The following is a 13,805-nucleotide window of genomic DNA, read 5'->3' as shown; positions in this document are numbered from 1 at the left end:
CTTTTGAGACAGAGTCTCATGTAGCCCTGGCTGTCCTCAAACTTGTTATGTAACCCAGGTTGACCTTGAACTCCTAATCCTCCTGCCTCTACCACCCAAGTGCTAGGGTTATAGATACATAGATTTCGCCTGGCGAAATCTTGTTTGTGAGACAAAGGTCTTGCTGTGTAGTCCTGGCTGGCCTTTTTTTTTTTTCCTTAAGAGAAGTAAGACTTTGCACGTTTCTCAAATTAAGCTGGCTGAGTTGGTTGCTTTAAGGGGATTAGTCAAAGAGACCAAATCCCATACCCTCATCTGATTCCTCTTCCTTGGCTTCAGCTCTGACTGGGGTTGCAGCAGCAGGGGGAACAATAGTAGTGGGGTCGGCCCCCCAGGCAGCCGCCACCAAGGCAGATGGATCAGCCAAGAAGGCCTTGGCCTTCTCAGCAAGTGGGAAGGTGTACTCAGTCTCCACAGACAAAGCCGAGATCTGCTTGTTCATCTGTGGCTCTGAGGCAACAGTCACATAACCAGTCCACAGACAAACACTGGCAACGTTTCCCACACCCTTTAGGAAGTGTGAGTGCAGAGTCTGCTCTGTGGTGTCAAGCACTTCCGGGTTGTGTGTGCTGCCATTGACAAACAGCTGCTGGATGAGCAAAGGAGACGGAGGAGATGCTCAGCAGTGTGGCTTCCACTGTTTCCTACTTGGTCTCCAGTTTTATCAACTGTAGGTTACTTAGAATTTCAATGGTGCTCTAAGAGATCTTAGCGATGATGCCTAAAGCCTGGAAGAAAGAGGGCTTCTCGGCCTCACACCAGTGTTCTGGGCTGGCACAACGACCTCACATGGGGCGATGGCACCAGCATGGACAGCAACATGTCCCTAATCTCGGGGAAGTCCACATTCCCCGGAATGAGGCAGCAGTTTCTCTGGAGCTGGGCTGTTTTCCAGGTGTCCCTGATGGCCTTCCCCATCCTGGAGTTCTTACTCAGCAGCATCACAGTGTTCCTGCGCAGGGACCTGTGGATCTGCTGTGGATCTGCTTGGAGGCCACATTTTCTGCTTCCACAATGAAGCATTTTGGGTAATCATCTAAAAGTTGGATGATCTCTCTCTCTCTCTCTCTCTCTCTCTCTCTCTCTCTCTCTCTCTCTCTCTCATCTCTCTCTCTTTCCTTCCATCTCTCTTTCTCTCTCCCAGACAGGGTTTTTCTATGTAACAGTCCTGGCTGTCCTGGAACTCACTCTGTAGACCAGGCTGACCTCGAACTCACAGAGATCTGCCTGCCTCTGCCTCCTGAGTGCTGGGTAGGTGGACTTTTCTTTCCCACCCATAAATTTCCAAATAACTGACACGGAGTCTTAATATTAATTATAAATGATTGCCAATAGCTCAGGCTTGTTGCTAGCTAACTCTTACATTTTCAATTAGCCCATTTTTTATCTATGCTTTGCCATGTGGCTTGGTACCTTTTCTCAGTATGGCATGTCCATCTTGCTTCTCTCTTTATCTGCTATATATGCCAGATTCTGCCCTTCTTTCTCCCAGTGTCCTCTAGTCTGGCTCTCCTGCCCAATCTCTTCCTGCCCAGGTATTGGTCAGTCAGCTTCTTTAGTAAACCAATCACAGAGACATGTATTCACACAGTGTAAGGGACTATTCCACAGGATGATCCTAAGGAAGCAGTTGGATTTCCAGGTTGCCCTGTCTTCCTAAGGCATCACAACAGTGCGTCAAGGATTGCCACACAGGGTTTAAAGACGACATCACTCTAATGAGGATGCTTGTTGAGAAAGGCTGGCTTTGGACTCTTTATCTCTCTCTCTTTTTTTAAAATTTATTTATTCATGTATTTTATGTATATGAATGTTCTGTATTCATGTACACCAGAAGAAGGAACCTGATCCTATTACAGATGGTTGTGAGCCACCATGCGGTTGCTGGGAATTCAACTCAGGACCTCTGGAAGAGCAGTCAAGTGCTCTTGACCTCTGAGCCTTCTTTCCAGTCCTGGCCTTGGACTTTGAGCAGTGTTTCTGTCTCAGCTTCTGGAGTGTTAGAATTACAGGTGTTTACCACCACACCTGGCTAGTGTTCTCTTCTTTTGAGAGAGCTACATTGTCATATGGCTGCTGAACTTACGAGCCCAGTCGCTCTTTCCACCCCAGCTTCCCTATTAGCTGGCTTACAGGCGTGTTTTACCATGCCTAGCTATCAGGGTATGTATAGATATATGTGTCACAGGAGAGGGGCAGAAGGATTGTAAGATCCAGAACTGCAGCAAGTCTGCTGTGGAAACACTCTGTCCTGCAAATGGCAGCATAAACAAGACTTGAACAATGGCAATATTAACAGCCATGCTAACATGGAGGGGGGAAATTGCGTGGGGTCTCACCCCTAGAGTACCAAAAACTACAGGTAGCTGCTGGGAGAAGGAGAATTAGCCTCTCTGAGGGATGAGCCCCATTATTGGTTGTCTAACATAGAGTGGTCGGACCTGAAAAAATACACACACAAGCAACAAAAATGGACGCAGCAAGTTGTACTTACAGATGTGTGCATACGTACACATACATGTAACAATACTAATCAAAGACAGAGAAGTTATCAATCTGAGAGCGGGGAGGCATGGGGAGGGTTGGAGGAGGGTCATGGGACAGCTGGAGGGAGGGTGCAATAAAGGGAAGGAGGAAAGGTGTGTAATTCTGCTTTAATTAAAAACATTTAAAAATAAAACAAAGATATATTTTTATCATTTATGTATTTCATGTGGTGGTGGTGGTGTATGTGTGAGTGTGTGCCACAGCCCAAGTGTTTCAGTCAAAAGACAACTCATGGGAATTAGTTCTCTCATTTCACAAAATGGGTCCGGGGAAATTGATCTCAAGTTTGGTGGCAAATGCCTCTCCTCTACCTGCTGAGCCATTTTGCCTGTCTTAATTTTTTGTGTTTGTTTTTTGAGACAGGGTCTCACTACACAACTTGGCCATCCTGGAGCTCTCTATGTAGACCAGGCTGCCCTAATTTTTAAAACTATATTTAAATTTTTTTTTTATGTAGCCAAACATGGATGTGCATGCCTATAAGGCCAGCACTTGGGAGGCAGAGGCAGGTGGGTCCCAGCCCCTAAAGATCTCTTTCTCTCTTCCACTCCCCAAAGGGACTAGAGGAGGACGTGGGACCCCTTGGAACTGGAGTTGCAGGTGGTTATGGCCACTTGATATGGATGCCGGGAACCAAACCCAGGTCCTATCCAAGAGGGGCAAACTCTCTCAACCACTGAGCCAGTTCTCCAGGCCCTCACTGTCTCCATGGTTTACTGTTAGGTGATGGAACTGCCCATTCTGTCTCTCCTGGGCTCCGACTGTCCCACCCATGACTGTCTACAATAGACACACAAAGTAGTTTTGCTTGACTCAGGGTTCAGTGTTGGTGTCACCGAGACAATGTAGCATCCTTCTCCACCCAGGCCTGCGGTGTGTCTGTGGGGATGTCTCCTTGTATAACTTACTACGCTTCCTGGCCTTTTGCTTATTCTTGGGTGCCATTGGTTTCTCTGTATATCGGACTGAAGCCCTTGGTTTGCTCGGTGTGTTGAAACAAGTCAAGGGTGTGTCAACTTCCCCTTCATGGAGCTCTCAGGCCAGCTGGGTCTTCTGTCTGCCTTCCATTTAGTGTGGGTGGGCAGGAGGTTGGAGCCCTGAGGGTGCTGCTGTCCAGAAACTCCCCTTACCACCACCACCAGAGGATTTCCTTCTTCCCTCAGCCTCCTGCCTCAGGCCTGTTTTCAGAGGTGCCTGGGGCCATGGATTCCTCCCAGTTTGGAAGTTCTTCATTCAGTGAGCATTTCTTTCTGCCTAGGATTCAGTTTCCCAGGTCTAAGTAGTTACCATTCATCTGGTACTTAGTTCATTTCCTTCCCCCTTTCTCCACTCTTACCAGGAAATAACACTGAATCGGTCTGTGATGTTTTAGTGCTATGGCAACATAGTTAAGGCTGAAAGTCCAAAATAACAGTGTTGACTCTTGTGAGGTCCCCACCGAGGACAGTGGGGAGCCCACAGGAAAGAGTGGTCATATCACCGAACACCTCACTCCCACATAACTCCTTTTTCTCTCTCCCTCCCCCTCTCTTTTATAAGTGTGTGTGTGAGAGAGATCTCCTCACATAATCCAAATTTGTGACCCTCCTACTTCTTCTCTAGAAGACTGACTTTTCAGGCATGTGCCACCATACCTGGTATGCTCAATAAAATAAGTACTAAAAAACACTAACTCCTCCCTTGGGCCCACAAAGTAACTAAAATATGGGTAAAAGCATGGCATCCCTCCCCTCATTTTTTTCTCCTTTGTTTTTTTTTTTTTTTTTTTTTTTTTTTTTTTTTTTTTTTTTTTGGTTTTTCGAGACAGGGTTTCTCTGTGTAGCTTTGCGCCTTTCCTGGAACTCACTTGGTAGCCCAGGCTGGCCTCGAACTCACAGAGATCCGCCTGGCTCTGCCTCCCGAGTGCTGGGATTAAAGGCGTGCGCCACCACCGCCCGGCTTCTCCTTTGTTTTAAAACTTTGGGTCACAGTCCTATCCAGCCATCACACCTATGAACCACTTCAACAACAGCGTGGCACAGTAATCAGAAGGGTGTGGCAGTGGCACACGTACCTTGGTTGTAACCAACAGTTCTCCAGTTGAACTTAGGACCTGCCCAACCAGAGGGACACTGTGCCTAGTACTAGAAACCGAGCTAACTGCTCAGTGCTAACAATGTTGTGGTTATTGGAGGGGAATCTACAACCACTAATTTACTAAGCCAGCATAATAACAACAATCTATAAACATTTGTCCTTATTCCCACAGAGAAGTGCAGTCTTCATCCCTCATCAAGGAAACTTCTCTGCAACAGATGGAGGCCATTGCAGAAAATCACAACCAGTCCAAATGCACACGTGTGGAGCCCAGTCCCAACAGGTACACCTACACAACACCCCAGCACCTAAGGCTCAGGGAATTTTCTGGAGGAGGAGATGGAAAGCTTGTAAGAGCCAGAGGATCAGGGAGTTTGCTGTGAGACCGTGTCTCCCAGTAATATCCAAAGCTATACCCATAAAGTCTTATCAAAATGACCACCCGAATATGAGCTGAACAAAGACGTTATCAATAGACATGCCAAAGTAGATGAGACCCATACGGCCTCAACCCTACCCAAAGAACTGCAGGCAACCGAGGAAAGCTGAGAGTTGGAGAGAGATCTTCCTCAAGGAAGAGTACATGAATTGGTTTTCCAGGGCCGAATATTCAGCCCTGAAAAAAAAAATATATGTAACATTAGACTGAAAGGTTATATTTAAAAATATATGTATATTCATATATATACACATATATATATGAAATAAAAATTAGAGAAAAAGAGGCATGAATTTGAAAGAGATCAGGGAGAGGTGGGAGGGAGGGGTGGGAGGGAGGAAAGGGAAGGGAGCTTTGAGTGAGTCACCCATTTGGCACTGTCAATCACCCAGGAGGGGTGGGAGGGAGGAAAGGGAAGGGAGCTTTGAGTGAGTCACCCATTTGGCACTGTCAATCACCCAGGAGGGGTGGGAGGGAGGAAAGGGAAGGGAGCTTTGAGTGAATCACCCATTTGGCACTGTCAATCACCCAGGAGGGGTGGTTCTGGCTGGAACTTGGGGTGGCCAACTCATCTCATACTCTTGGGGCTGTCACTGAGGGGCTAGGGAAGGTGCTCAGTTGGTCAAGGGCTTGCCACATGAGCACAAGAACCAGAGTTTGGTCCTCAGCACCCACACGAGAAGTCAGGCATCGCAGAGCATGCTTGTAATCCCAGCCCTGGGGATTTGGAGACAGATGGCTGCCCGGGGGCTGCCGGCTAGGTGACCAGGCCGAATCTTCCAACTCCAGGCTGTCTCCAAAAGCTAGGTGGGTTGCCATATCTGGTGGTACATATCTTTGATCACAGCACTCGGTAGGCAAAGGCAGGCAGATATCTATGAGTTCTGGGCCAGCCTGGTCTACACAATGAGACTTGGTAAGGAAGAAAAGAAAGACAGGAAGTCAGAGGAGAGAGTCACCCAGAGCATTTTATTATCAGGCCTTGAAATTTACAAGATCTACTTTATGACCTAGAAATGCTCACTGCACAATTAAAACACTGGAAAATGAATGCCTTGTAAAAACCATACTGTCAGCTTAAGATAATTAAGAGCTTTTAATTAAATAAGTTCATAAATGGAGCTGTACACTATGAGAAAAGGCTTGCCTTCAGCAGAGACCGGAGTGTTCAATTCACTACAGTTATCATTAGAACATTAGCTTTCACACAGGGGCAGTGGTTCTGACCTGTAATCCCAGCAGTGGGGAGGCTGAGAAAAGAGGATCGATAGTTCCCGGCTAGACTGGGCCACACAGGGAAAGTTCATCTAAAAAGAAAAAGAGGAGGTTGGAGAGATGGGTCAGTGGTTAAGAGCACTGGCTGCTCTTCCAGAGGACTCAGGTTCTGTTCCCAAGACCTACAAGTGGCTGATAACTGTTTATAACTGCAGTTCTGGAAGATCTGATGCCCTCTTCTGACCTCCTCAGGTACTGCACTCACATGGTGCACATACATGCATGCAGGCAAAACACCTATGCACATAAAATAAACAAATAAAATTCATGTCAGGTGGCTCACAAGCCCCTGTAATTCCAGTTCCAGGGGATCCAACACCCTCTTTTAGTCTCCCAGGCACTACACTCACATACACATACCCCACCCCCAGACACACACTTAAATCAAAATAAAATCTTTAAAGTTTAGATTTTCATCAATATTATTATCATATAATTTTTTTCTCTCTTTTTTCCTTTTTTAGTTTGTTTGTTTGTTTTGTTTTCAAGACAGGGTTTCTTTGTGTAGCCTTGGCTGTCCTGGAACTCATTCTGTAGCTGGCCTTGAACTCACAGAGATCCACCTGCCTCTGCCTCCCAAGTGCCATGACCAGCTTCACTTCATATTTTCACTGTGTACAAAAAATAATAAAAATTTCAACAGACTGACATTGATGGATGGAATGTTGAGTTGTCTTGGGCTTTAAGCTCCCACAACTGAGCTGGGGACGTGGCTCAGTTGGTAGGGTGCCTGTCTAGCAAGGACAAAGCCCTGGGTTCAACCCCCAGCACTCCATAAACCAATTGTGGCGGCACATGCCTAGCACTTGAGAGGTAGAGAGGCAGGAGGATCAAGAATTCAAAGTCATCCTTGGCTAATTAAGAAGTTCAAGGCTAGCCTGGGCTATATGAAATTTTGTCTCAAAAACAAAACAACATACACACACCCCTAAAAACAAACAAACAAACAAACAAAAAATTCAAGGACCTATTTTGTTAAAATCTTTCTTAATTCATAGTATGTTTCTATAAAAGTGCATCCTAGGAAATAAATACACCCACTAATGTACTAGAAATGAAAAAAGTATGTTCAAGGGGATGGTATTCAGAGCTTACAACAAGGATCATCGAGACCCTCAAAGAGGAATCAATCAAGGACTCAGCAGTCTCAGTTCCCAGAAAGGAGGCGGAGATAGGAACTGATAAAGGATTGAATGCAAGCTTTTTGCCAGTTGCCGAAGGCAAGCACAGACCTGTGAACATCCAGCTCTGATGAAGAAATGAGAGGCCAGTCTGTGGGAACCAGTAACAACAGAGTGAGGTGCCGACAGGTGTCGGGCAGTGATTTATACAGAGTGTGAAGTTAGAATAATAGGAACCACAATTTTCGGCCTAACCATGACAAATGGATGGTGGTGTAACACGAAACCTAATGTCCTCTGGCTCAGCTCTCTGATGTGACCTTGTCCTGTAGGATCCCAAGTCAAAGGCTTCAAAACCTGCTCTAAGATGTTCCCCTCTGACACAAGGTTTCTTGTTCGTTTTTTTATTTAAATTGTGTATATGCCACATGTGCGTGGGTACCTGAAGAGGCCAGAAGAGGGCGTCAGATTCCCTGAACCTAGAGTTACAAGCAGTAGTGAGGCCCTCTGATGTGGCTGTTGGGAACTGAACTAGGGTTCTCTGCAAGAGCAGCCATGATCTTAACCACCGAGGAATCTCTCCAGCCCTTGTCTGTTTGGGTTGTTTTGTTTTTAAAAACTAAGGGTTTACTTATGATTCTCTGTGCATGTGACTGTAGGTACCCTCAGAGGCCAGAGGCGTTAAATCTCCTTCAAGCTGGAGTTACAAGCAGTTATGAGTCACCTACTGTGGGTTCTGGGAATCAAGTTCAGTTTCTCTGCAAGGGCAGTGCTCACTCTTTTTTTTTTTTTTTTAAACAATTTATTTATCTTTATTTTTTTTATGTGCATTGGTGTATGCATGTATGTCTGTGTGAGAGTGGAGAGTCCGATCTTAGAGTTACAGACAATTGTTAGCTGTCATGTGGGTGCTGGGAATTGAACCTGGGTCCTTTGGTAGAGCAGCTGGTGCTCTTAACCACTGAGCCATCACTCCAGCCCCGTTGTTTTGTTTTTTGAGACAGGGTCTCTCTATGTAGCCCTGGTTATCTTGAAGCCCAATATATGTAACAGGCTGGCCTCTAACTCGTAGAGATCCACCTGCTTCTGCCTCCCAAGTGTTGGGATGACAGGCATTTGCCACCGTGCCCAGCCGTTGCTGTTTTTTGAGACAGTCTTGTGCAGCCTATACTGGCTTCAAACTCAGCATGAAGCCAAGGATGACCTTGAGCTGACTTTCCTGCCCCACCTCCAAGTGCTGATTTCCAGGTGTGGGTCGTCATGCCCAGCTCAAGTCTGTTTTCTGCTATATAAAAAGGGAGGTGCAGCCGGGTGGCGGTGGCACACTCCTTTAATCCCAGCACCCAAGAAGCAGAGCCAGGCTACTCTCTGTGAGTTCAAGGCCAGCCTGGTCTGCAGAGTGAGATCCAGGACAGGCACCAAAACTACACAGAGAAACCCTGTCTCGAAAAAGAAAAAAAACATAAAAAGGGGTGGAGAGAGGTCCTCCCACAGCATTGCAACTCCTCACCTTACATCTTCTGCTCCCCCTCTGGACCTGCACGTGGGTGTCCTTGGTGCCTGTTCTAGGGATGGGAATTGAATCTGAGATACTGGGACAGAGGAGCAATAGGAAGCAGTCTCCACCCCAACTTTCTACTCCCAGCACGCATCTGGCCCAGGGCTTTGCCATCTGGTGGGTGGGGCAGAAGTAGGGTGGTGGGGGTAGGGATGGGAAAGATCTTCTAAGAAGGCTGCTGGGCTGTTAGGAGCGGTAATTGCTCCGCACTCCCACCCACCCTCTGCTTGTCTTCTAGAAACTTCTTTTATCGCTTCTTGGCCTTTTGGCTAAGATCAAGTGTAGAAACTTCTTTTTTCATTCTATCTGTTTTCCCCCACGCTTTCTCTAGAGTCCTGGCAACTAAAAGCCAAGATATTTTTAATTTATCTAGGTGGTGACTCGGGGCTGGGACACCCACCAACCCTTATCCCATGTCACCCAATTGTGTGGGAAGATGGGCTCAGGTCAGAAGTCTGCTAGAGACTTGAGACCAAAAGCAAGAATGGATATGCTATCAGGGACAGAGACACAGGGCAGACCCACCAAAAGTGGGGCACTTGGAGACTACCTGACTTGGGGCAGTTTGATCTCTGGGCAGATTGCTCCCACCAGTTCAATCCCTGTATGTTAATGCTTCGGGGCGGCGGCTGTCTGTGTGCCCTGGTGGCTTCAGGGATTCTGACACGTCTGCACACCCAGAGGCCTCAGTGGGGCTGTTGTTAAGTGTGCCTTCATCATTTTGACCCCCGTCACTGGGCACTTCAAATGTGCCAGACAGAGCACACTGGTAACCTGGGGCCTGACATAGGACAAGAAGAAATAATGGGTTTCCCTGGGGGCCTCAATAAATACCATTGAGCTCTTGTGTCTGCCCCCAATGGCGGAGGTAGAGCTGGGCTGGGCAAAGCAGAACAGCCTGGGCTCTTGGGAGGAGGCTCCCTCTGGGAAGAGTTGGTAGCGGCTTTGGATTGGGCAGGGCAGGAGGAGACTGGCCCAGCCTTAACAGCTTTGCCCTTAGGGCAGGGGTCTGTGCCAGGTGTGGGTGTTGGATGGAAAGGGTGGAGCTGAACCACCACCAGCCTTTACTTAAGGTCCCCTCTTGCAGCTCTCGGCCTCACCGCTTCTGTATTGCTGTGACAGCCATGTCTGGGAGCTCCGTAAGTGTTCTGAGGCTGGGGGAGCTGGGCCAGGGTGGGGCAGGTCGGGAGGTCTGGCCTTCCCGAAACCTCCCCTTCACAGCCTCATGAGAGCTGAGTGCTGCCTGTCTCTTGGGTCTCACCAGCTGGTCCTGAAGGTCTCCCCAGGCTGGCTTCCCTTTCTTGTAACTGTTCTGTCCATCCACGCCTGTCTCTCTGTCTCTCCTCTAATCTGCTTGTCTTCTGTCCTGTCCCTGGAGTTCCTAACTGGGGTTGGCCCATCTGTTTCTTTGTCTCCCTGGTTCTCATCCCTGCCCCACCCAAATCTTTCAGGCCACCCACCACAAGACCCCTCTGCTTCAGGGTCTTCGCCCTGGCACAGTCATGAGAATTCGAGGTGTCGTCCCTGAACAGGCTGGCAGGTGACATCCTGGGTTCTAGGGCATGGGTGGGGGATGAAAAGTAGGTGATCTCCTGGCTAAGTGGATCGTTTCTTACAGCCCATAAATGGGATTCCTGGGGCTTATTCTATCAAGTAGGGTCTTTGACTGCCTGTTGCTATCTTAATTTGGATGTACTCACTGATGTTCCCTAAGACTTTGTAGGTGGGTGCTCAAGTTTCTCTAAAAATTTAGGGTTCTAGGGCAACCTCAAGAATCCCTGGTCAATCCTAGGAGCTCAATGTCCCATTTTTCAGGAGCCTGAAAATCTGCCTTGGGTCTTGACACCAGAGTACCCGGTCATCAAGCCCATGGTCTACTAAAATTGGGACCTCGGACTTTGTGGGAGTATTGGTAATCTAGAATAATAGGGTCCATGCTACCAGGCCTGCTTATCTGGGGTGGGATTCCCTGTAATCAGGAACACAGCCCACCGATCACACCAGAACTCCAGCGTCTGGAAATGAGGCTATAAACACGGGGACTCTGTGTGGGTGGATGTGTGCCCAGGGAACCACATAAACCTTCACATGGTGTGATCTCTGAGGCCTACTGTTCCCGGCAGGTTCCATGTAAACCTGCTGTGCAGCGAGGAGCAGGGGGCAGACGCCGCCCTGCACTTTAACCCAAGGTTGGACACATCCGAGGTAGTCTTCAACACCAAACAGCAAGGCAAATGGGGCCGTGAGGAGCGGGGCTCCGGCATCCCCTTCCAACGCGGGCAGCCCTTTGAAGTGCTCCTCATAACCACAGAAGAAGGCTTCAAGGTGCGTCTTTGAAGGGGAATGGGTCGAACCCAGGTCTAGAGCAGTGAGCGACCGTGAGTGTGGAAGGAAAGTCCTTGGGGTTCTGGAACCAGGGCCCGGGCCTGACGCGGACCTTCTCTCCTGATCTCCTTAACAAGACTGAGTGATCAAAAGCCAAGTGCCCAAGGGGTGGGTGTCCCAGCAGGTGTGAACATCCAGTATCAGACACTGGTAGGGGTCTTGGATGAGAATTCTCACTCACATCATTGACCACCTTCAATCCCCGCTGCCATAGATGGACGCTCAAATCGTGGCGGTGATATGAGCAGCCCACACTCAAGAAACACCTTTGTCCTGTGTGGATCTGAACTCACTGTGTCCCATTAAAATGGACAACAGACCCATTTTCCGTCTGAGGAGAGAGAGGCTCGCTGTGGTTAGCGTTTTCCCCAGTCGTGGTCCGCGATCCGCATCTAGGCCTAATTTAAGCTTTCCCCCTGCAGGCCGTGGTCGGGGACGAAGAGTACCTCCACTTCAATCACCGGATGCCACCCGCAAGCGTGCGCTTGGTGGAGGTGGGCGGAGACGTGCAGCTGCATTCTGTGAATGTCTTCTGAGCCAAGGGCGTCAGGGTGGGGGAGGATCGCAGAGGAGGGTGTGGATGACGAATAAAGTGTAGCTGTAGTTCCCGACTGTGTCTGTGTCCTTTATGTGTGGCTGAAGAAACTGAGAAAAACAGTGATCCAGGGTCACAGTGAGCCTGTGTCGGAGACCGCATCAATCCTGCATGGCAAGAAGGTAGCTGAGCAGAGGCCCAGCGGTTTCCTTCGGGGAGCACCTAGGTGCTGGTGCTGGTTTTGGTGGGGGAAGGGTAAAAAACAGTCTGTGTAGCCCAGGCTGGCCTCAGACTTCCAGCCATTCCTTTGCCTCATCCTCTCAAGTGCTGGCAGAGATTACAGGGGTGCACTATCACATCAATTATTTTGTAACTATTTGTAAGTGTGTGTGTGTGTGTGTGTTACATGCCAATGAGTGAAAAAGGTGTCGGATTCCTTGGAGGTGTTGTTACAAGCAGTTGTGAGGTGCCCAGCGTGGGTGCAGGGAACCGAACTCAGGTCTAGTGCAAGAGCATCAAGCGCCCTTTACACAGGAAGCTGTTGTGTTCTGGCGGCCTGCCGGCATTTGGAGGTACCCTTTATGTGACACTATGTCATCTTCACAAAGGTCACCAAATGTTTCCTTTTGAAAAAGGAGAAATGCTGGGCATGGTGGCTCATGTCTGTTATCTCAGTATTCTGGAGTCTGAGGCAAGAGAATTGCCCTGAGTTGGAGGCGAGCCTGGGATACACACAGAATGAGATTCTGTCAAAAAAACAAAACAAAACAACAAAACAAAACAAAAAAACATCAAAACACAAACAAAGAACTCAGAGGAGTTCCACTTTATCTCTCTCATTCGGGCACCCCAAACTTTCGGCTCCCGGGAGCCTCGGAGGCTCCTGGGCATGCGGGGGAGGGCATCCCTCTGGGTGGCCCCCAGCTGGGAGCCGCACCCAGCGTCGGGACAGGCCGCTGCTCGCGCGTCCCCGGGGCAGACGCGATGTCTCCAGCAGACGATACTCGGCGGGGCGGGGCGGGGCGCCGCGGGCAGGCCTGGGTCCCGGTCGCGGCCGTGCGCCCCTTGGACACGGGTCCTGTGGTCCTGACCCGAAGCTCCCGGCCGCCTGCCCTGCCACAAATCAGCGATTTTGGCGGCGGGGACCCGGTGACTAGCGCAGCCGGGTCGCCGGGTTGATTTTCAGGCTCCGTCGGGGAGTCGCTTCGGTGCCCCAGAGCCAACCCTCCCTGTGGCCTCCACTTTAGGCAGTAGGTGGGAGCGCCGAGCTGCCTTTCTTCGCAGAGCATTCTTCTGGAGACACGCCCAGGAGGGACACGCCGGAGGACTGTGCCCAGGCCTAGAGCACGAACGACAGTCCCCCTCTAGCGGCCGGCGTCCACCTTGCCACCTGGATCAACGCGAGCGCAGGACACTCGCCTGGATCTCTGTGGCCTCAGTGGGGACCTGGAGGCAGGAGCCCCAGGGTCTGGCTCTTCCTCCACCCCAGGGTTTCTGCCCCTGGCACCTTCCGCTGGAGACCCCTCGCCTTGCCTGCGCCCTGAAAACCCAGAGGCCGCTCTAAAGACCGGCGCCCCCTAGCGGCAGAAAAGAATTCCCGGAAACCCCTGAGTCCCACAGAGGCAGAGCGTTCCGAGTTAATTCTTCATTTAAAATTAAATTAAATGTATTTGTTTTTGGTTTTTCCAGACAGGGTTTCTCTGTGTAACAGTTCTGGCTGTCCTGGAACTCGCTCTGTAGATCAGGCTGGCCTCGAACTCACAAAGATCCTCCTGGCTCTGCCTCCTGAGTGCTGGGAATGTGTGTGCAGGCATGAAGGCCTAAGGTTGA

General features: G+C 49.4%; 1 protein-coding gene and 2 pseudogenes across 1 annotated transcript; 2 read left to right on the top strand and 1 right to left on the bottom strand.

Annotated features, from left to right (window-relative positions):
- Positions 1–262: 262 nt before the first annotated feature.
- Positions 263–1,704, bottom strand: LOC131902394 (large ribosomal subunit protein uL10-like; annotated as a pseudogene).
- A 7,600-nt stretch (positions 1,705–9,304) lies between these two features.
- Positions 9,305–9,380, top strand: LOC131903250 (U2 spliceosomal RNA; annotated as a pseudogene).
- Positions 9,381–10,512: 1,132 nt separating this feature from the next.
- On the top strand, positions 10,513–12,035 carry Lgals7 (galectin 7). The gene is made up of 3 exons (XM_059253389.1): positions 10,513–10,595; positions 11,179–11,380; positions 11,863–12,035. The coding sequence occupies exons 1-3, from the start codon at positions 10,558–10,560 to the stop codon at positions 11,974–11,976; spliced, it is 354 nt and encodes a 117-aa protein (XP_059109372.1). The 5' UTR covers positions 10,513–10,557; the 3' UTR covers positions 11,977–12,035.
- The last annotated feature ends 1,770 nt before the right edge of the window (positions 12,036–13,805 follow it).

Source organism: Peromyscus eremicus, chromosome 1 (genome assembly GCF_949786415.1).
Source record: "Peromyscus eremicus chromosome 1, PerEre_H2_v1, whole genome shotgun sequence".
Taxonomy (NCBI): Eukaryota; Metazoa; Chordata; class Mammalia; order Rodentia; family Cricetidae; genus Peromyscus; species Peromyscus eremicus.
Note: the sequence above shows the minus strand (reverse complement) of the source record. Positions and strands in the feature narration are given on the sequence as shown.

Coding starts and splice junctions, on each gene's coding strand:
- Lgals7 (XM_059253389.1), top strand. CDS start 10,558: ATGAGAATTCGAGGTGTCGTCCCTGAACAGGCTGGCAG. Junction 10,596..11,178: donor GTCCCTGAACAGGCTGGCAG/GTGACATCCTGG, acceptor TGTTCCCGGCAG/GTTCCATGTAAACCTGCTGT. Junction 11,381..11,862: donor CCACAGAAGAAGGCTTCAAG/GTGCGTCTTTGA, acceptor TTCCCCCTGCAG/GCCGTGGTCGGGGACGAAGA.